This window comes from Dermochelys coriacea, chromosome 1 (genome assembly GCF_009764565.3).
Source record: "Dermochelys coriacea isolate rDerCor1 chromosome 1, rDerCor1.pri.v4, whole genome shotgun sequence".
NCBI classification, from domain to species: Eukaryota; Metazoa; Chordata; order Testudines; family Dermochelyidae; genus Dermochelys; species Dermochelys coriacea.
In genome coordinates, this window is record NC_050068.2 from 55,667,463 (window position 1) to 55,690,313 (window position 22,851).

Here is a 22,851-nt window from a genome sequence, read left to right on the forward strand (position 1 = left end):
TAGGCGGAGAGGTGGAGGAGACACCCCTCCCCCCCCCGCCTAGGAGCCAGACCTGCTGGCCACTTCCGGGGTGCAGCACAGTGCCACAGGAAAGGTAGGGACTAGCCTGCCTTCGCGTCCCAGCACCGCCGACCGGACATTTAACGGTCCGGTTGGCGGTACTGACCGGAACCACCAGGGTCCCTTTTCAACGGGGTGTTCCAGTCAAAAACTGGATACCCTAGTGTCACCCAAAAACTGTGTTAATATGCAGTAGCCTTTTAACCTGAAGGCTTGGTAGAAATTCTCTTACTCTAGTGCACAGTGATACCATATCATTGAGAGAATTGTAATACCAGGCAATATCCTAGAAAAAGAATCAGTGCAGTTATCTTGCAGAGTGAGAGAAATGTGGATGGGAGAGGGCCTTTAAGACAATTATAGTGTGTACGTAATTATGTAGGCTGTTCTCTTATGTAGAATATTTTCACATTATTCCTGGATCACTGGCATCCCTCCAAGAATTATGTTTTTAATGCTGCATTTGGCTGTGGTTCTTCTTCTCAAATCACTGCTCAAGTTAAACTCTTGCTTTCCTTAGATTTGATGCAATGGAGACAGAGCAGAATTTCAATTTGTGCAAGGAGTGAGACAGGAGAACCCTGAAGCACAGCATGAAAAACAGGTTTATGGGAAAAATGTTACTAGGCTGTGGTAGAAACAAGTCTCCTCAATACTTCAAAATACATACAACTTTTAGGAAATCCCTTGTCACTTTTCCAAATTCTCTAATATCTATCCTAAGAAAGGATAGTCATACTATCCTATGACTACTCTATGTTCTTCGCTCAAATTATACACTGGTGTAATTCCACTTGAACTGCTGGAGTTGAATCAGGGATGATTTTGGCTGAGTGATGTCTTACTGAAAACAATGAAATGCTACAGAAAGCAAGGACCTTACTTTCGTACACAAGCTTTGCATATGTAGGGCTAAGTAGCAACTCGTGTATTACAAAAATACATCTGATAAAAATCAACTGAAATCACAAGAAGCAGACTTAGGCCAATCTTGAGCACTTTTGCCTCTGCCACCTCCTCCACCCTCCCACTTCTTGCTATCTATCTTGATACAGAAGCCTATGAGAACCAATTTTTTATTTTTGTGCAGCTGAAATTTAAAAGCAATTCATTTCAGAACAGCATGTCTGAGCCTGCTCACAATTAAGTTAACAGTAGCATTCCCAATAGATGAACCAGACTTTTCATAATATAAAGCAAGCATTAAACTATAACAAGCCAGAAAACAAATTACTTATGCTTATTCTCCCCCAATGTGTGTTATTCAGAAAAAAAAAAGCATCCCAAACCTCTTCAGTTCACCTTATTTACACACAACTGTGTGCTGTGTACATTCAGACTGGCAAAAAAGAATGCAAGCCTGAAAAAAACCAATACGGGGGGGAAAAAACAGAACAATGATGTGGTAAGAAGAAGAATGTGGTAGAGCTTGTATGAATAAGGAACAGATGCCAAAAGATAGAATGGTCATGAAAAGAAGATATGCAAGATTAAAGCTGCATTTCTTTTGTAGAGGGATGGTTAACATTAATTGCCACGTACCCCTAGGAACACAGAAGGGGGGATACTCGCCACCTAGGGCTGAGAGCTGCAGAGGTACCCCACTGCCCACAGTGGCTTGGAGCTCCGGGGGCTGCCTTAGGCAGCAGGGGTACCCCACAGCTCCCTTCCCCCACAGGCGGCAAGGGACCCTGCAGCTCCCAATCACCACTCTGAAGTCACAGAGGTCGCTGGAAGTCACAGAATCCGTGACTTCCACAACCTCCATGACTAAATTGTAGCCTTACTGATGACATTGTCCTGCTTAGTCCAAATGGAAAGAAAGACCATGCTTTTGGCAGATATAACAAAACAAGTTGGTTTGTTCATCAAGGAGAAGACAAAATACATGGCTATCAATATCCCAAAAGTAACCATTAGAGTGGCTGAAGAAACATGAGAAGAAGAAGTCAGTCATTTTACCTATCTAGGGAGTGAGATGTGCAATGATAGTGACACGATGCTAGATGTCAAGCAACGAATATAAAAAGCAACAAACAACTTTCATATACTGGAGCAAAATCATGGAAATCTACAACAGAGATTGATCAGGAGATCAACTCATTCCAAAGTAAATGCCTGTGGAAAATCTTCTAGAGTCTATTGGAAAGAGTTTCTTGATACATCAGAAATTCTTTTAAATAGAGCAAACCAATCTAAAGCATCAGATATGTAAGATGACAACAATGGACATATTTAGGCCATGCTTTAAGGATGCCCCCAACATCATTTCCAGAGCAAGTGACAATGTGGACACTACCTGGAAAGAGAAAAGACGGTGACTTATAGAAACATTAAGCAGAACGGAGAAAAAAGCCAAATCCATCAACATGACACTCAGAAGCTGGACATACCAGCACAAGACCAAAATAAATGGCAGAAACTGAGTGTGGTGAAGGATAAAGAGAGAAGGTTTACTGAGGGCTTTTCAGGTACAGAAGTTTGAGCCCAGCATACTTCCCCTTCTTAGTTCCTCTGTAGTAATGTCAGTTTCACAGGAATACAAGTTTCTTTATCTTGTATCCATCTGTCATAGGATCACAATCTTGGAGCACCGTCTACTTCCCTTTCTCATGGCTTCTAAAGCATACTTCAGCATGGTCTCAGGCTTATAACTCCCATGTCATGGAGGAATTAATATTTAAATTGAAATCACAAAATAAAGTCCAAAATGTTCAGGCTCCGCTGCCTTGTGTGACTGCAGGGTCTTCATCAGTCTCAGTTGTCCTTTAGACTAGCAGGCTCTCAGGCTCACTGCCAGAGTCCCCTCCTAAAGTTCAAAAGATCAAACAAAGCAATAAGGTGAACTGTCCACTTGCCCTGGGCTTAATAAAAAAGTTTCTCATCCTCCTGGGTCTCTCCCACGTTCCTAACCCTTTGGGCTTTCCTCTTGCTCCAGAGCCTCATCCTCCCACGACCCAGGCCTCCTGGCTTCTAGCCTATTTCCCTATTCCCAGCGAGGGCCTGCAGAACTTTCTGCTCTCTGCAGCTTCTCTCTCAGGCAGTGAAACCACACGTCTGCTCCCTGCAATCTTTCCTGACTAACTTTCAAGCCTGACTCACTCAGTCTCCCCCTGTCTAGGGCCCAGATGCCTTCCCTTAAACCCAGCTGGGGGTCAGCAGACCAGTCACAGGTGCACTGGCCTCTCCCTCTTAAGGGCCAAAGACACACTGTGACTCCATCTATCTTAGGGTACATCTACACTTACAGTGCATGTAAAGTACAGAAACTGTATGCCCAGCTAACACAGGTATAAACAGCAGTGTAGATCAGGGGAGGGCAAACTTTTTGGCCCAAGGGCCACACCTGGGTGGGGAAATTGTATGCAGGGCCAGGGCACGGGTGTGGGAGGGAGTGCGGTGTGCAGGAAGTGGATCAGGGCAAGGGACTGGGGCAGAGAAGGGGTGCGAGGGGGCTCAGGGAAGGGGTTTGGGGTGCAGGAGGGGTGGGGACTGCAGGAGAGGTGCAGGGTGTGACGGGGGCTTGGGGCAGGGAATTGGGGTGCAGGAGGGGTGTGGCAGGGGTTGGGGTGCAGGAGGGGTGCTGGATGCGATGGGGGCTCAGGGCAGGGGGGGTGCAGAGTGCAGAAGTGGTTCGGGCTCCGGCCAGGTGCCGCTGACCTAAAGCGGCTCCGGGGTGGCAGTGGCACGCACCAGGGCCAGGGCAGGCTCCCTGCATGCCTGCCCTGTCCCCATGCTGTGCCGCTCTGGCAAGCATCCAGCATCACACCCCTATGCAGCCCAGGGGGGGGGGGGCGCACAGGGCTCCTAGCACTGCCCTTACCACGCCTCCAGGTACCTCCCCCAAAGCTTCCATTGGCCGCGGTTCCCCATTCCTGGCCAATGGGAATTGCGGGGGGCGGTATCTGGAGGCACAGAGCCCTCTTCCCCTCCTCCCCCAAGGACATGGTGCCAGCCACTTCTGAGAGCGGTGCGGGCCCGCGGTGCCATGGGGGCAATCCTGTGGGCTGGATCCAAAGCCCTGAGGGGCTGGATCTGGCCTGCAGGCCATAGTTTGCCCACCTCTAGTGTCGACAGTGAGGCACACCGTAGGCAAATACACCTGAACCCTCAACCCCACCTACACGGGCTCTCTATATGCCCAAGCCATCTTTAGCGATATAGTGTCTCGCTGCCTCTGACTGCTATTGTTAGGCAGTTCCTTCAGTGCAAGGTTCCAGCAGTGGAGACCTTCTGGACCTCACTGTGGCAAGCAGATACACACCAAAGGGACAAGCAAGGACCCAGCCTGTCTTTCACTGTACTGTGTAGCTAAACATGTAGCGTCTGTACCCTGAATGATGCTTTAAGCATAGACATAGCGTTTGAGTTTCACACTGCTGCCCAGCACAGGACAGGCCTTCTGCACAAAAACAGCAGTAACAGGGAAGTCCCTAGTCCCTCTTTTTTTTTTTTTTTTTTTTTTTTAAAGATTGGATTTGTTTCAGGGTTTTTATAGGTTAGTTAGTGTTTGGGGAGGAAAAGAAGGGATGTTATTTTCATGGCTGAAAAGCCTTTTTGAAGGGGGAGATTTTGCAGTATCTCCTTAAAACAGACTCTAGATTCAAATGATCTTCTCTGATAGTTTGTTCCATAGCCAGATCGCCTTGACCACAAATTCTTTGCCTCCAACAATTCAACCTGGAGATTTATAATTTGCTTTGTTCAAGAAGAGAACAGCTATCTCTGGGGTTCATATATTGATATTCAGTCTTTAATGTAGCTGGGGCTCGATCCATTAATCGCTTTGAAAATTAGGACAGAAGCCTTAAACTAGCATCGGAAGCTGATTGGTAGCCAGTGGAAGGACTTGAGCAAACATAAGCTGTGCTCATGATAGTTTAAAACAGAGGAAGAGGAAGATAGCCACATCTTATAACAGCTGGTGTCTTGTTTTCACATTCTGCTTCAGATAAAATGAGATACAATAATCCATCCTGGAGGTGACAAATGTGGCTAATCTTTGTCCCAGAGAGAGGGATGAAGTTTCCTAAAAAGTTGGAAGTGAAAGAAGGGATTTTTGGAAACTGATGCTACCTGATCACTCAAGCTTAGCGAGAAGTCAGGCAGGACCCTGAAGCTTTGCACATTGACAAATGAGTTGCAGGTTGTATGCCTTCCAAAGATGGAAACAGCGTCTCAGCTAGCTCTTCAAAGCATCACCTTGGTCTTCTATGGGTTTAGCTTAAGCCAGCTGCTCTCCATCCAAGAACTGATTTCTTGTAGGCATTCTGACACCTTTGTAGTGATGGTGGTTGCATCAGCGAGAATGATTTTATATCTATATTATATAAAAATAACAGTGTCATCAACATATTATTGGCAGCTGAACTCATGGCTTTTCCCCAGTGGTTTCCCATATAAACAATAGATTCTTGTGGGATGCCACAAGCGAGGGCCTTTGGAGAGGAGGAGGAGGAGTGGCCCATCACCACTCCCTGAGTTCTGCTGTTGAGGAATGAGTGGAGTCACTTGTGCTGGACTACCTACTCCTGCTGTGTCATGTAAGGTCTGTCAGTCATACTCTGCAGTATATAGTGAGAAAACCTGCAAAGGTCTAGAAGCATGACCATGAAGTTCTTACCTGTTTCCATGGCCATAACACATTGGTCTTTTAGGACCATTAGAGATATCTCTGTGAGATAGTCGGACCCCGGATTATGAAGCACCCTGGATGCTGGCTGTTGTGTTGGAGCTTGGTGTACTTTCTCAATTATGTTGCCCAGAAATGGTATGTTGCAGATAAGACAGAAGTTGGAGAGGGCTTCAGGGTCAACTGTTTTTTTCAGGACTGAAAGGACTTTAGCATTTTTTAAGACGTTTGCTTCTCTGAAGGAGGCACTAACTGTTTATATTAGTAATGGACATAGTACTTAGCTGGCTTTCACCAGCCAGGAGCTGATGGATTCTTTTACTGTTCTCTAATACAATACCCTTTGCCTAAAATCATTAGTCTCTAGTCTTTTACTCACTACAAAATGTCTCCTTTCAATACAATGTCATGCAAGCAATCAGGAAATCTTTACACTTACATCACACATTAACACCCTAAACAATTGAGGATGTTTAACTCTTGTGTTAGCTCAGTGGTTTGAGCATTGGCCTGCTAAACCCAGGGTTGTGAGTTCAATCCTTGAGAGGTTTCAGAATAGCAGCTGTGTTAGTCTGTATTTGCAAAAAAGAAAAGGAGTACTTGTGGCACCTTAGAGACTAACAAATTTATTTGAGCATAAGCTTTCGTGAGCTACAGCTCACTTCATTGGATGCATTCGGTGGAAAATACAGAGGGGAGATTTATATATACACACACAGAGAACATGAAACAATGGGTTTTATCATACACACTGTAAGGAGAGTGATCACTTATAGATTCATAGATACTAAAGTCAGAAGGGACCATTCTGATCATCTAGTCTGACCTCCTGCACAGCGCAGGCCACAGAATCTCACCCACCCACTCCTACAAAAACCTCACCTATGTCTGAGCTATTGAAGTCCTTAAATCATGGTTTAAAGACTTCAAGGAGCAGAGAAGCCTCCCTCCAGTCACCCATGCCCCATGCTACAGAGGAAGGCGAAAAACCTCCAGGGCCTCTCCAATCTGCCCTGGAGGAAAATTCCTTCCCGACCCCAAATATGGCGATCAGCTAAACCCTGAGCATATGGGCAAGATTCACCAGCCAGATACCCAGGAAAGAATTTTCTGTAGTAACTCAGATCCCATCCATCTAATATCCCATCTCAGGGGATTAGGCCTATTTACCCTGAATATTTAAAGATCAATTACTTACCAAAATCACATTATCCCATCATACCATCTCCTCCATAAACTTATCGAGTAGAATCTTAAAACCAGATAGATCTTTTGCCCCCACTGCTTCCCTTGGAAGGCTATTCCAAAACGTCACTCCTCTGATGGTTAGAAACCTTCGTCTGATTTCAAGTCTAAACTTCCTGGTGGCCAGTTTATACCCATTTGTTCTTGTGTCCACATTGGTGCTGAGCTTAAATAATTCCTCTCCCTCTCTTGTATTTATCCCTCTCGTATATTTATAGAGAGCAATCGTATCTCCCCTCAACCTTCTTTTAGTTAGGCTAAACAAGCCAAGCTCCTTAAGTTTCCTTTCATAAGACAAGTTTTCCTTCCTCGGATCATCCTAGTAGCCCTTCTCTGTACCTGCTCCAGTTTGAATTCATCCTTTTTGAACACAGGAGACCAGAACTGCACACAGTATTCCAGGTGAGGTCTCACCAGTACCTTGTATAATGGTACTAAAACCTCCTTATCCCTACTGGAAATACCTCTCCTGATGCATCCCAAAACCGCATTAGCTTTTTTCACAGCCATATCACATTGGCAGCTCATAGTCATCCTATGATCAACCAATACTCCAAGGTCCTTTTCCTCTTCCGTTACTTCTAATTGACGAGTCCCCAGCTTATAAATAAACTTCTTGTTATTAATCCCTAAATGCATAATCTTACACTTCTCACTATTAAATTTCATCCTATTACTATTACTCCAGTTTACAAGGTCATCCAGATCCTCCTGTATAATATCCCGATCCTTCTCTGAATTGGCAATACCTCCCAGCTTTGTATCATCTGCAAACTTTATTAGCACACTCCCGCTATTTGTGCCGAGGTCAGTAATAAAAAGATTAAATAAGATTGGTCCCAAAACTGATTCCTGAGGAACTCCACTGGTAACCTCCCTCCAGCCTGACATTTCGCCTTTCAGTAGGACCCGTTGTAGTCTCCCCTTTAACCAATTCCTTATCCACCTTTTGATGTTCATATTGATCCCCATCTTCTCCAATTTAACTAATAATTCCCCATGTGGCATGGTATCAAACGCCTTACTGAAATCTTTCTTGTGGGTGGAGACCCCTTCCTCTCTCCTATGCAAAGTCCAGCTCCAAGATAGGAGTTTTGGAGTCACATGGGCCAGTCCCATGTCCATGAATGAATGAGTTTCTTACCAGTGGCAACCACTGCCCACATGGTATCTTGAATGTCTTCAGGAAAACTTCCTATGTGGATTGGAGTCTTCCAACATCCATTGTTTGTTAAATGCTTCTTGATTGGGAACTTAATTTGCACATTCCTTTCTCAAGAAGCTGACCAAATACTTTACAAAGACTACTTAAAAAAAAACAAAACAAACCAGTACACAGCCAATATTCATAACTTCGAATACAAAACAGATACACGCATACAAATGGGATTAATAGATTTGGTAGATTATAACCTTTACATAGACATGTTACATGGCATATGTAGCATAAAACATATTTCAGTTATGTCTCATACACACACACACACACACACACACACACACACACACAGCATATTTCCATAATACCTTATGGGGGGGCACCATCACACCTCTATTTTGCTACCCACTATGCCACTCATTCACAGATTCTTCCTCCCACTGCTTAAAATCACACAAAGATGTTCAGGGGTTTGTTTGCAGATGACTAGAACTCTTCCAACCTTTACAAAAGAGAAGCAGCAAACATTCTGGGTGACAGCGACAGGGGAATAATAAGGAGTAAGTTAGTTTTGGAAGGAGTCCTTTTTAAAAATAGCTTGCTTTTGTAGTTTTAACTTCTTTACTCTGTACCTGAGCTTACAGGTGAAACATGGTGAAAGCTACCAAGAGATTTCCTGCCCACTGGGGGACTACATGCTCACCCAAAATGTCAAGTGACCACAGAATGTTCAAGTGAGAAACTCATCTCAAGAGGAAGGAAAGCATAGCAGGGCCAAACCAGATGTTCTGGAAAATGGGTATTAATTTAAAAAGCTACATACATATTCAAGTTAATACTCTGCAATGTTTCTGATTCCCATCTGGCTCCTATGGATATTATTTCCTGTTGGACAATGTACAGGAGTATTTGTATCTTGTGCAGCTTGGAGCACAATATCTGCAGGTAATATACATGAAGGAGCTGATAGAGGGGGCTCACCCTAACTGACTGACCTGACGCAATATACTTGACCATTTTAAAAAAGGATAAACGTATCAAGCTGCTACAGAATCTCAAACGTGACAAACTAACCCTGGCTTTAATTGCTTCCACTTTTTGCCTAAAATAATCCGAGGATTGATTAAACCAAACTGAATTACAATGTGAAGATGATGGCTTATGTTAAACAGTCAGACAAGACAGAGCTAAAATCCCTGCAGAAATTCAGTAAGATCATTAACAGGCTGGGAGCATCATCGTAGAGCAGGACAGATGAATCAGTTATTTCCCACTAATTTACTGAGAGTTTTAGTAAATGAGAGCGAGAAACAGGATTTGCTGTGTATGAAGTCTGATTCACTTCCCTTTACTCAAGGACTGTACGTTACTTAGCATCCCTAGGTTGTTCAACTGTTTCCCTTTATAGAGCCGTACTGCTGCAATTATAGGGCCCTTTTTTCCCCCCAAATCAGAGTTGATTGCTTAAGCAAAGAGCTTCCCCGTCTTTCTCCCGCTTGTAAGAATCAGCTAGCAATAGTGAGGAATATTGATTCTTAGCTAATAAGGGCAGTAAAAGCTGCCTCAGCAAAAGAAATATCACTCCCAATTTCTAACACAAGAGAACCACAAAAACCTGAAGTTATACTGGACAAATTCTATCCTCTTTAAAGAGAAAGATCATGTATCAGCAAGACTAGTAGTCTCCCTGGTGGCTACAGAAACATACAGAATATTTGAGCACAATCGGAGATGTAAATAGGCCCAATAAACATTTCCAAAGTTCAATTTTAGATGTTCTGACAGACTAATTTTCAGCATACGGCCCATTTTTGATAAGCAAAAAAAAAGGATGCAAGGCAGTAGTGGGCTGCAGGCAGCCCGTCAGGGTAATCCACTGGAAGGTCTCCAGACAGTTTATTTACATTTGCATGGCCGCCTGCAGCTCACAGTGGCTGTGGTTCGCCATTCCCAGACAATGGGAGCTGCCGGAAGCGGAGGCCGGCATGGCCCTGCGGCCCACGCCACTTCCTGCAGCTCCCATTGGCCAGAAACGGAAACCAAAAAATTTGTCCTGAGAACCTCTGCACTGGATGACCATACAAGCCTGAGTCCAAGGCCATGCCCTCACAAGCACACCCATCACCTATGTCAGGTAATTAAGAAATGAAAATATAACAGTCACACTAAAAATCGTGTTCATTGACCTGCAAAGAGTAGTAACTGGACAGCTGAAATCAGAAAAACAGGGTAAGGTGTTGCATATATCCTTGCTTTTTACAGTACAGGTGCTCTAAAGAGAATATGACAAAACACGCACAGGCTGTGCCACCAAGCCCAGACGCACCATGTGGTTGCATTTCATATAAGCATGATGGTGCAGCATGAAGTAAGAAAGTTGTGTTATGGCAAGGTCAAAGACGTCACTTCGCCGGATGCATGATAATCAAACAAGTAATCAACAAAACACCTAATATGCTGCTCCCAATATTTTGGCAGTAAAACAAGGTACAATTAAGAACAGTTATTGCCATGCTGCCTTCAATGTCTGGAACAGCTTCTGACCCTATGAGAAGAGCTATCCACTCTCCTTTTCTCCCTCACGTCCATTTTCAGTGTTCACTTCTTCTGGTTAGACATCCAACAGTTCCACCCTGGGCCTTATTCCAAATACTGGCACCATGTTCTAATTTATCAAATTAGCTTAAAAATACCAAAAGGAACAACACAGTGCGTCCAGAACAATATCTCATGAACTGCCACATTTGTAACCCTAATTCCCCCATATTCCCTCCTCACCTCCACTGAGGATTTATACATTGATACATTGTTTCCCACTTCACAGAATCATGGAAATGTAGGGCTGGAAAAGACCTCAAGAAGTTATCAAATCCAGCCCCCTGTGCTGAGCAGAACTATGGAAACCTAGACCATCCTTGACCGGTGATTACTGTGGAATCCTCTACTGATGAGGATTCCACAGTCTCCCATGGAAGCCTCTTCCAGAGTCTAACTACCCTTATAGCTAGAAAGTTTCTCTTAATATCTATTCTAAATCTCTTGCTGTAGACTAAGCCAATTACTTCTTACCCCATCTCCAGTGAATATGCAGAACAACTGATCATCTTCCTCTTTATAGGTTTCAGAGTAGCAGCCGTGTTAGTCTGTATTCACAAAAAGAAAAGGAGTACTTGTGGCACCTTAGAGACTAACGAATTTATTAGAGCATAAGCTTTCGTGAGCTACATCTAATGAAGTGAGCTGTAGCTCACGAAAGCTTATGCTGTAATAAATTTGTTAGTCTCTAAGGTGCCACAAGTACTCGCTTCCTCTTTATAAAAGCCCTTACGTATTTGTAGATTGTTATCAAGTCCCCCCCTCAGTCTTCTTTTTTTCAAAACTAAACATGTCCCATTTTTTAACTTTTTCTCATAGGTCAAGTTTTCTAAACTTATCATTTTGGTTGCTCTTCTCTGGACTGCTCCAATTTGTCCACATATTTCCTAAAGTTTGGTGCTTAGAATTGGACACAGTACTCCACCTGAGGCCTCATCAGTGCCAACTAGAGCAGAACAATTACCTCCTGTGTCTTACATACAACACTCCTGTTAACACATTCCAAAATGATACTAGCCTTTTTTGCAACTGCATCACATTGTTGACTCTCATTCAATTTGTGATCCACTACAATACCCAGAACCTTTACATTAGTACCAACACCTAACCCAGCTCTTCTCTATTTTGTAGTTGTGCATTTTATTTTTCCTTTCTTTATTGCAGTTTATCTTGTTCATTTCAGACTAATTCGTCAAGGTCATTTGAATTTTAGTCCTGCCCTTGAAAGTGCTTGTAACCCCTTCCAGCTTGGTGTCATTTGCAAAATTTGTAAGCATACTAATGACCTGGATAATAGGGTGGAGAGTAAGATATTAAACAGTACCCGACCTAGGACTGATCCCTGCAGGATCCCATTTTGTAAGCGCCTCAGAGCAGGGAGCTGTCATTTTGTTCACCCATAAAGCAGTATCCACAACTACAGCACTGTTTAAGTAACTACTACTTCTGCAGTAAACTACACTGGGAATGCATACAAAGCCTGTATAGAGAAGACACACCACACTCAAACACCCATTGCTTACGCACTCAGATCTTGCACTGATGGCACACTCCCTCTTAACTTCTACTGCAAACCAACTGTCTGTTGCATACCACCCTTACTGCAACAATGGATTCAGGAACAAAGCTGCACAGGATTGCACTCCACCACATCCTCACTTTGGGGTGCTGCATTCAGACCACTGAATTTTCACCTCTTCCTTAAAATACTTCCCAGGTGTGATTTAAAATAAATTCTTAAGATATAGTCTATGCCACTATATGCCAAACTTCCTTGACATGGCCAAGAAGATACAAGGAATCAGAGTTTATTCTAAGTCCTTAACAGCTGAAAGGCCAAATTTCTATACCTCACAGTGTATTTCACAAGCATGCTAAAAAGCACACTGAAAAGTTATGTGGATGTCAATTATGGTGAAGCGTGCTTTCCCTACAACCATATTGAGCAACACCAGTAATGTGTGGAAATCTAAATTCCTTCTATAGATCAAAACCCTTTGCTGTACAAATTCTCTAACAGAATTGCTGACTAACAAGCCCAGAAGACAATCCTTGGACAGATGAGTTAAGAGAAACTATGCTGACCTAAATTGAAAAAGCCTGATGAAAACCTCAAGTTGCAAAACAGCATGAGCAGTACAAGTTAATGTTTTACAGTTCATCGGATGTGGCATGAATAGAGAGGCCAATATGAACTCAGAATGCAAACTTTCAGAGGCCTTCATCTGTTATGTTTGTACAGTACCTAGTACAATAAGGGTAGGGCCTTTAGGTGCTACAGCAACACAACAGGGTAGGGGGGCCAGTACACATTTATTTTTATAGTTTACTTCTAACTTATTACTCTTTATGGCATAAAATTACTTTTCCAAGTTTTTTTCCTTTTAAGTTATTATAACTACCGCATTTCAGAAAATGACAAAGAAAATCAGATGAAGAGCTGTGATGATTCCCCCATTATGGACTACAGTATTGGATCAGAATGGAGCAGAGGAGTCAGGGAAAATATAATGCTTGACCTTAACTCCCAAGTTTTCAAAATCAACTATATGGGAGTTAAAGCCCAGGACTTTCACTGAGGTGAGAGCACAGTCCAGAGAAATGAGTTCACAGTCAGGAAAGCTCTGCAGACTGGCAAATTGGTGTAGCTCTCCTACCTTGCTTCTCTGGCTGATAGTGCAGACTGACCAATGGCACCCACCACCCCACGATATATCCAACCTTGCTCAAAGCAGGTTCAGAGGACACCATGATTAAAACACTAGCAGCCAGACTACACTAGCATCCCCAACACTGGTGAAGCTGCATGCTAGTAGCTTCAGAAATTTGCCAATATAGACAAGGCTGAACTACAGTCAACCCTCTGTATCCAATGTTTGGCTAAGGATAACTACCTCCCTCACAATGCTATGGTGAAGATTAAATATTTGTACAGTGACTTGAACTTGTGACAGGCTAATGACCTAAATTTCAGAGGTGTCCAGCACACACAACTTCCTCCAGGGTGGTCTGATTTAAATTGAAATGATTTTAAAACACTAATTTTAATAATAATTTAAAGCAGCAAGCAGGAAACCTTGATTCAAAACACTGATTTTAACTATGTTTTGCATTTGCACTTTTTAAGTTACTTTCCTAAAGAAAGGCTGATTCTCTTTGGCTGGTAACTATTAAAACATGCTGATTTGCAACTAAATATAGCCTATACATTAAACTGTGCTTCTTTTTACTAGTCCCCCCCAACTAGTAAAAAGAAGCACAGTTTAATGTATAGGCTATATTTGTATATATGTACACTACACCTACACACATTTGTTTAAGTAATAATATAGTAAACTTTTATTCAGTATACTTTTATTTTATTTATTTATTTATTTATTTTTATTTTATTTTTATTTTTTTTACATTTTATTGTTAAACTGTGAATGATGCATTTCTTATTTAATATATGATGTGTTTTTTCACTTGTGATTTGTGTAACACTATTTGGATAGAAATTCAAATAAAATTAAAATGCATAAAATCATCATTTTAAAATTGTTTTATTAGTTAAATAAAACTGCTAGATACATAAACTTTCTAATAAAAAAGTGTTTCTTATCAAAACCTCTTCTGCATTTAAATTGATTTATTCAAAGTATCTGTGCTCAGTAAATTCAACTGATAGTTTCGAATCACTATGCCCTTCAAAATTTTAGAACTAGTAGATCTCATCCTCTCAGCTGTTTTTTATTCATAAACTGGAAGAGAACAAACTTCTCTCAACCTTTTTCAACTCCCATTAGTTTCTTAACTTTGAACCAACTAAAAACTAGCTGAATAGACTAAAAAGAAAGTATTCTCTCACACCTGCAGAAAAAGTTACTGCTGTCAAAAGCTGGTTTAGCGCTTCAACAAACTCTAACTCCAGGTTCTTAGCCAGTGACTTACACCAGTGGTTTGACTTTCTTTAAAACTTGGCACCCAACATGTACTGCTTTATATTTTTAAAATTATTGTAATGGATATTAAGTTTAGTCCTTAACATTGGTTGTCAATTTCAAATATTTTTCTTTAAATCCTCTAAAATAAATAAACCTATCAGATTTTTTTGGTTTAAAAAAAAATTAAATTCTATCCACCTTGATTTCCTCTCAAGTCAATGGGAAGTAGAAATGCTCAGCACGTTTGAGAATTTGGCCAATATGTATCATAAATTTCCAGAGCCCCTTGAATTTAAAGACCAATGACAAGATATTCAGTTCTGGATCCTTAAAAATTCCAACATTTAGCTTGAAGTGTAAAAGCTTTTGGCGCACTTTCAATCTCGCTATGTATGATACAGGATTCTACGTGTTGGGATCTAAGTGGCTGTCAGCTCCAGCAGTTTGTTAGCACGTAGGGCAGTGTGGAAGAAAGCTTGTAATCTTGTTCTCAGAACTTCACCTTATCAGATTTAAACAAACATTCTTAGATAGGCTTTAGCTTTCACCAGTGTAAACAGGTATACTCACTTCTTCTAAAACAAAATCAAAATAAAGTTAGACAATTATTTGTTCCAGTGTGCATCCACATCGTATATATTATACCATTCCTCAATATCCCATGTCATGATAAATATCAACCCAAACAGTTCAGAGACTATAGACACACTGAAAGATGTTTTGGTTTAACTATCTGCATTATCTCAACTTTAAGATCAGGATTCAGAAACCAGTTTTGTAGAATACAGGGGTCATCAGATTTCATGTTTTTCCAAATTAAAACCAAAAATCTTAAGAACTTTAAAAATAAACTAATACATCCTTTATTTTGACAGAGTCAACTTTAAGAATGTTGCTGTTATACAGATAAAGTACATTCTGTTCAGGTTCTCATATTGCATCAGCCATGAGGGTATTGTTAGCTATTGTTTAAAATGATACTTAAAAGTCTACAAAGCAATGAACCCAGGCACAACTCGGGGCATTGCACAAAATACAGAAAGACATCAAGACCCCATATCCTAGACAGTTTATGAAATGAAGAGCCAGATGATACAAAACAGACACCCACCTTAAAGCCTAGCTTTGATTGTTAAACATTGATGGTGTTAGGAATAAAGAGCCATTTGATGACTCTCTTGCGTTCATAAAAAATTCCTAATCCCAAATGTTGGATACAAGTCATTCCATCTCAAGCTGAGTAATAAATTTCAGAGTATCTCACATACAACTGATACACATAATTAGAGCCCTGTGTGGATACAAAATTTCTATCCGCATCCAATCTGCGATCCGCAAATATGGTCCGCAGATATCCGTATCTGCAGATATAAAACAGATACCCGCAGATTTGCAGAACTCTACACATAATAGGTCTCACCTCAGCCAGAACTGCCACCTGCTTCTGTAAGCAAGGAAACGGGCATAAACTCTCCACATTCATTACTAGTTTGACTTCCCATTTAACATTGACCCTCATTCTGAATTGGCTTAATTGGAGTACATAAGCCAATACAGAATGAGACTCAATGTTAAATGGGAAATCACACTAGGAGGCAGCATAGAACTGAAGTGATGAAAGCTGCATTCCCCTACCAGGCTCTTGTCTCTGTAACAAGAAGGCTACAAGTTTACTCCCAAGTTGCTGTTTCCTCCAAATAAAGCTTAACACATATCTCTGAATTCCTTAACGGCAATAGAAGTAGTGATGACTGAAATAAAGTACTACTTCAGCTACGAATCCAAAAATGAACATCCACTTACATAAATCCATTTCTACCTAAAGTAATGAATTAAGTGTAGTTAATGAAAGAATGTATTAGCGTCAAGTGGAAGAGTCAGAAGGTTTCCAGATTACCTAACAAAGGCACCTCTGGTTTTCCTAGATCCACCCTGTACTGCCAACGGCACTCCAAACATCAGCAAGAAAGAAGCAAAAGAACCACTTTTAACCAGGTTTATCAACAGGCAGATTAATTATCATACCAGAAGATTTTAAAATACCCATGTTCCTTAGTGATACTCTCCATATCTCCACTTTATTATAGGCTCCTTCAGACAAAGGCTTCTTTTAACAGAGACTCTCTACATGGCGTACAGAAACATTACCTTACAGTGTCATGCTGCTATTCTGGCACGTAAAAATTAGGGGGTTTTATACCTTGTAAAAAGTAGTGCAAGAAACAATAGGACCCCTTACTCTCTTTCTCTAAGGGGAAAGATATCAGGTACCTTCACTCTATTAAGATAAAGAATGCTTGAGAAGTATTTTCTTACAGCACAGAACATCAGTGGCATCAATCCAGCATGTCATTATGCGCCAGCTGCTACTATATACTCACGCTTTACTCAGTGTTTCACACAGCGAAATTTGGCCATATCACTTAAAATAAGCGGATTTTACATTTTCAGTCACTATCAATTCCACAGTATACCTGTCTCTAAGAAGCTTAAGTGTTTTCTTTTCATAACAGACATGAGAGCTTATTGGAACCTAGGGCATAGATGAATTTTAATGAGATTTTGCATAGTTCAGGTATCAGACAGGTAACCATAAACTAACTTATGGTAAAACTTTAGGTTTTTTCAATACTAGTACACTGATAAAAGGGCATTCTTTTTAATGACAATACTGGAGTCTAAAGTAAGCAAAATCCTGAACCTGAGATAATGTGCCCATGGGCCAACAATCTTGTTTAAAAAAAAAAACAAACAAACCCACAATCCTTTTAGGAGCAGATAAATCGACTGATTTTTGCTTGCGTGATGATGGGGGGAAGGATAGCTCAGTGGTTTGAGCATTGGCCCGCTCTAAACCCAGGGTTGTGAGTTCATTCCTTGAAGGGGCCACTTAGGGATCTGGGGCAAAAACTGGGGATTAGTCCTGCTTTGAGCAGGGGGTTGGAATAGATTACCTCCTGACGTCCCTTCCAACCCTGATATTCAATGAAACTACATTTTAGAATGGTTATTATATGGGTTCCAATTAGGATAATGGGACTTTTTTTTATTTTATTTTAAGGGAAAGCACTCCTATAGAGTTAACAAAATGGAACTTTTTTCAGAGTAGCAGCCGTGTTAGTCTGTATTCGCAAAAAGAAAAGGAGTACTTGTGGCACCTTAGAGACTAACACATGTATTAGAGCATAAGCTTTCGTGAGCTACAGCTCACTTCATCGGATGATGCAAGAGGAAATGCCACTAAATGAAGTAAATCTGAACTCTTTCAGAAAAGAGGCAAAAAGAAAAGAAGCATCATTGGATGGATCATTGGATTATTATGCTCTAATAAATTTGTTAGTCTCTAAGGTGCCACAAGTACTCCTTTATCATTGGATGGCTTAAGACATACCTTTATATTGTGGAATAAGACTAATAAAAATTATAAAAATACCAGACACTTTAGCAGTTTTACAATACTAGATATTGGACTGGTTTTTTATCCTTTAGATATGTTATTTTTAAAAGAACTAGCAGGAAATGTTTTTGTTAGATAAGAACCAGAAGCGCTGTTTCAGTGAACAACATTGGTATCTTCTGTCTTGTGTCAAAACAAATCTCACATGGATTTGTCAAAAGCTGCATGTGTTGAAACTGGTCTGACAAATTATATTATTCTTTAATCTGTGTTTGAGATGTAAACTGCCCATATTGAAATGCTAAAAAGTTTGTTGATTCCCCAATCTAGCAGATTTACTTAACTGTAGCTACAAGACTAAAATACACAAAAAGCTATTCAGTGCAACTGTTGTAGCTCGTTGTTATCAACTCTGAATTTGACATCTTTCTGAATGCTGATTTTAATAATATAAACAGAAATTGAACACGAGACTACAGTAATTTGAGTGACATTTTGCGACAAACATTAGCAGCTCCTTCTTAGCAAGTTACCAAACACATACAGCAATGCAACTGTTGTTTTAAAGGCCTGCTGAAGTACAACGTTGGACTGAAATAAAACCAGCTTGGCTTCTGTGAATATATTTATATGAATTTTCAAGGAGCATCATTTGTGAAATCCTCCACTACATTTTATGACAAAGGAAAAGTCATGCACTGACTTGTGCACCACTTCTGGCAAACAGTATCACAAGCATATTATGGAAAATGACTCACTTCAATTTTCAGCACAGAACATTTTAGCATGTGTGACCACAGAACAGAATCCCTGAAGTATCTGATATAAAAGCTAATTAAAAGATACGTTATTGGTTTTGACCAGGCATCAGCCACAACATATCCTTTCTCACGTCTGTGTAGTCTGAATCATGCACACCACAGTCAGATGCGGCAGGGTTACCATGACACGGTGAGCTCCCTGGCAGAGTGAGCAGTGTGCACACGTAATAGGCCTGATCAATATTTAATCTACTCGGCGTATGCTCTGCCCGAGCAACTCGTTCGTGTCTCCTTATGCAAGACACAGGCCAGCCCAGCACCGAGCGGATCGCCCTGCTAACCACGGGGGCAGGTCTGATACAAGCAGAGCAATCCCTTTCCCACCCCCGTTTTTGCACACAGAGCCCGTTGCACCCCTGCAGGGAGACCACTACGGGACGCCAGCCCCACGGTGGGCTTGTCTCATGCACACCCGCAGCATCACCGCGGACCCACACACGCTCCCCAGGGACCCCCGGCACTGCCGCCTGGCTGCGGGCGGGGCCGAGGCGGCGTGCCCGCCTCCCCGTGCCAGTACCTGTCCTCGGAGACGCTGATGACCCCGTCCTCCTTGGGCACGATCGCGGCCATGCTCATTACATCCTGGGAGCCCTCCACCTTGCTGAGCAGGACGGGCTTGCGGGTCAGCGCCTTGGGCTGGATCTCAGCGGCCATGGGCAGCGCCGGCGGGCTCGGGCTCGGGCTCGGGCTCGGGCTGCGGCAGGGGACGGGGGCGGGGGCGGCGCCGGTCTGCAGCAACGACAGGAGGAGGAGGAGGAGGAGGGGCCGCGTCTTGCGCCCTGTGGAATCCCTCAGAACCAGGAACCAAAACAGCCGCTCGCGCGGCGGCTAGCACCGCCCCTGCCACTAAAGCGCCCCGCCCCCCTCCCTTCCGGGCCAATGTGGCAGCGGCACTTCCGGGAGCCCCGCCCCCCGCGCGGCCCCAGGCACCCAATCGGGAGCGGGGCAGCCGGCCTGGGGCGCAAGCGGGCCGGCCTGGGTGCACGTGGGGGAGGGGTTTGCTCCGATCGACTGACGCCAGAGGCGCAGCGCGGCATTCGGCTTCCCTTTCTCCCCGGCTGGCGGAGGGTGAGCGCGGCGCTGAAGCCATCAAGGTACTTGGGTAACGGGAGCCCAACCCTGATGGAGCCCCGGGCATGTTCCGTGCCCGCCTTTCTTCTAAACGGGCTGGGGTCGCGCTGGCCCCATTGCTGAGGGGCGGGGAAGGGCGCAGATAAACCCTGCAGCTCCCTTTGCCGACTCTCCCTGCGAGCCTGCGCCGGCTGGATGGAGTCCGTCTTCTAGGGTCAGAGCAGCTGATAATTAGCTTGGTGTAGGGGTGTTCCTTCCACCCCATTTCCTCCATTCAGGCTCCCCTCCCTAGAAGCAGGGAGGTATGTGGGATTAAGAGCATGGAGGAGGATGCCAGCTCTGCACAATTAGGATCTCTTTTGTGCTGGGGGGCTCCTTCTGATGCCAGAACCATCAATTTTACTAACTAGTTATTTTTTTTAATAAATATTACATTAAAAAAAGATTCTCCAGTCTCCTTCAAAATTATCAGTCCTTTCCCTAATGACTCTGGCTTCTTCACATGTTGAATATCCTACTGAAAGATTAATTCCTCTGCAAAGTATAAAAAGAAAAAGGTGTTTTATCAGTTGGGGTTTGACCACCAAAGTAGTTCAGGAGGGTACAGGGCAAAAGGTGGATGAGGAAAAAGCTGCGGGTCCCAAACTCTGCCCATACATGTTGCAAAAATACTAGTAATGTCTTTTAATAATGTAAAGAATGACAGAGAGAGTTGCTGTCCTTCAACACTAAACAATGAACTTTCTGTATAATCTTTAACAAGAATTAATATTGTACAAATTATAGATTCAAATAGGTCACTAGTTTATCATCTCATTTGCTGGCTTTGGGAAGGGTTTTAGTTTGTTGATTCACTTGGATTAGAAAACCTCAAAGTTAAAGACTCCTGTTCAGTAGGTTTAGAAACTCCCTTCACTAAGGTAGTGTTTGAGCACCTTGGCTACTAGGGTCACACTGCAAACTACTGAGTTTGAAAGCAACTGAAGATGCCCTTTAATCTATACTGAATCTCAGTCACATAGGATCACAAGTTACAGCTACTTCCAGTAACAACAGCTGATATCCAATATTCTTCATAGTTTTATCAGGACTGGGTTCCCAATGCAGGAAAGCACTTAATCACTGTAGCTCACAAAAGCTTATGCTCAAATAAATTTGTTAGTCTCTAAGATGCCACAAGTCTTCCTTTTCTTTTTGCAGATACAGACTAACACGGCTGCTGCTCTGAAACCATACTTTAGGAATGTACTTCAGCACTTTTTCTGAATAGAGATGCATTCCTAAAGTGGGGTCTGGGTTGTCTGGTTTAAACTGGGGCAAATGTCAGCCTGTATTCCGATGGTAAAAGAAATTCTGGGATCTTTTACCTTTGGCACCTTCTTTCTCAAAGCTGGCAAACTGTAGCCTGTTGCAGCAACTAATGGGAAACCATTTAGGTATGTCCCTTTTCTTCACAGAGGTCTGCTGATATTCTTTTCTCCTGCTATTAGCTAATTCAACAGGTTTGAGAGGCTCGTTGGATTTTTTTCTGGCCATTCTGTATCCATTTGTAATATACATGTCTGTAAGGAAGAGGGAGGACAAAGACTGGAGGGAGATATTTCCAGGGTCTCTCGTGTTCATATTACTTTTTCCTTTCTTCATATTTTATGATTGAAGGTGTAAGTTTGAAATAATGATTAGCAGAATTATTGTAAAAGTTGGTGGCACTCTAAACTGTCAGTCCATATTAAATGGACATTTATATTAAAATTATTTTTGTATTATTACTCTTCTGCATCACACAAAGGCTATTTTATTGATTTAGGCTAGAGAACGGTATCTGAGTGATCCTCAAAAATTATGCACAATGGGGTGGAATTAAACAGAGGTCCACCAGGTAAAATTAATTGCAAGAACACAACTGCAATATTTGCATGTATTATCAATAGAATGTTTTTGCAATTCAGTTTCTTACTTTCATGGGGGAGGAGGGATTTTTATTCCCCCCAGGAAATTCACCCTAATCCCAACATCTGGTTTTCAGCAAGTTTCTGCTTTTTAGTCAGCTTTTCTTGCTATGTAAACTGAGACACAGGGTGCCCAAAGTTACATTCATATTGTGCTAATGCTGATGAAAAGACATTTACTCTTGAGGTCAGTGTTATTAAAGGCAAACTTTCACCATCTATTACAAGAATTCTGCAAAATCACGTGAAACATGTCTTTGTCACAGTTCTTCACTATCGAAGGGCTTTTCAGACTTAAGGCAATACTGCAGCTGTAAATTTGGGTTCATCCATAGTTACCACCAAGCAGCAGTTTTCCATGTGATTAGTACTTCTACCCCATAAACAGAAAGGGGGGGGGGGGAAGAAATACTGGATCCAAGTCTGAGTACCACAAGTGGTATATTTGTTTCCTAAAAAGCATGTGCACGTGGGAAAAAAATCACTACATGCCTCTCTTGCTAGCATGGAGGCTTTTGTATTCTTTTTGCAGCTGATCTCTGAAAGCACAAATGGAGAGAAATAAAACTGCTGATATCATCCAACGGTGTTTTGTGGGGGGTTTTCGTTACTGTAAATTGTGAAACAGAAGGAAGCCTAGTTACAGGCATGGTATTCTTGGAAGATACAACAGAGAGAGAGAAAGAAGTCATTTCTGCATTGGTCCTTACTAACGGAATGTCAAAATGTCCTGAAAAAATTCCTCCATAAGGATAGTAGATTGCCTCTGAAAAAATTAACCTTTGTTTGTACAATATCAGTATAATTTAATCTGTGTTAATCAACGAGAGACAAGATAGGAGAGGTAATATTTTTTTTGGATATTTTAGTCAGCAATGGTCCTAGTTTTATTTTGCATTTTGCTATAGCTGTTTGTAAACAGAAATGTCTCTCCCTCTACTAGTTTTGGTCTTTCCTATCTGATGTACTTCTGTTTACTCCTCCCCCCCCCCAGTGGCA

General features: G+C 42.2%; 1 protein-coding gene across 6 annotated transcripts in view; it reads right to left on the reverse strand.

Moving 5' to 3' along the window:
- Window positions 1-22,175, reverse strand: part of WDFY2 (WD repeat and FYVE domain containing 2) — a 125,502-nt gene extending 103,327 nt beyond the window's left edge. For 2 of the 6 annotated variants that reach the window (XM_038386805.2, XM_043504473.1), the window contains exon 1: window positions 19,350-19,650. In XM_038386805.2, the coding sequence (XP_038242733.1) occupies window positions 19,350-19,486 (137 nt within the window). In that variant the 5' untranslated portion in view covers window positions 19,487-19,650. Of the gene's footprint in view, window positions 1-19,349 lie in introns of all 6 variants that reach the window. The other 4 variants (XM_038386804.2, XM_043504475.1, XM_043504474.1 and 1 more) reach the window with 4 other exon arrangements.
- Between the last annotated feature and the right edge of the window lie 676 nt (window positions 22,176-22,851).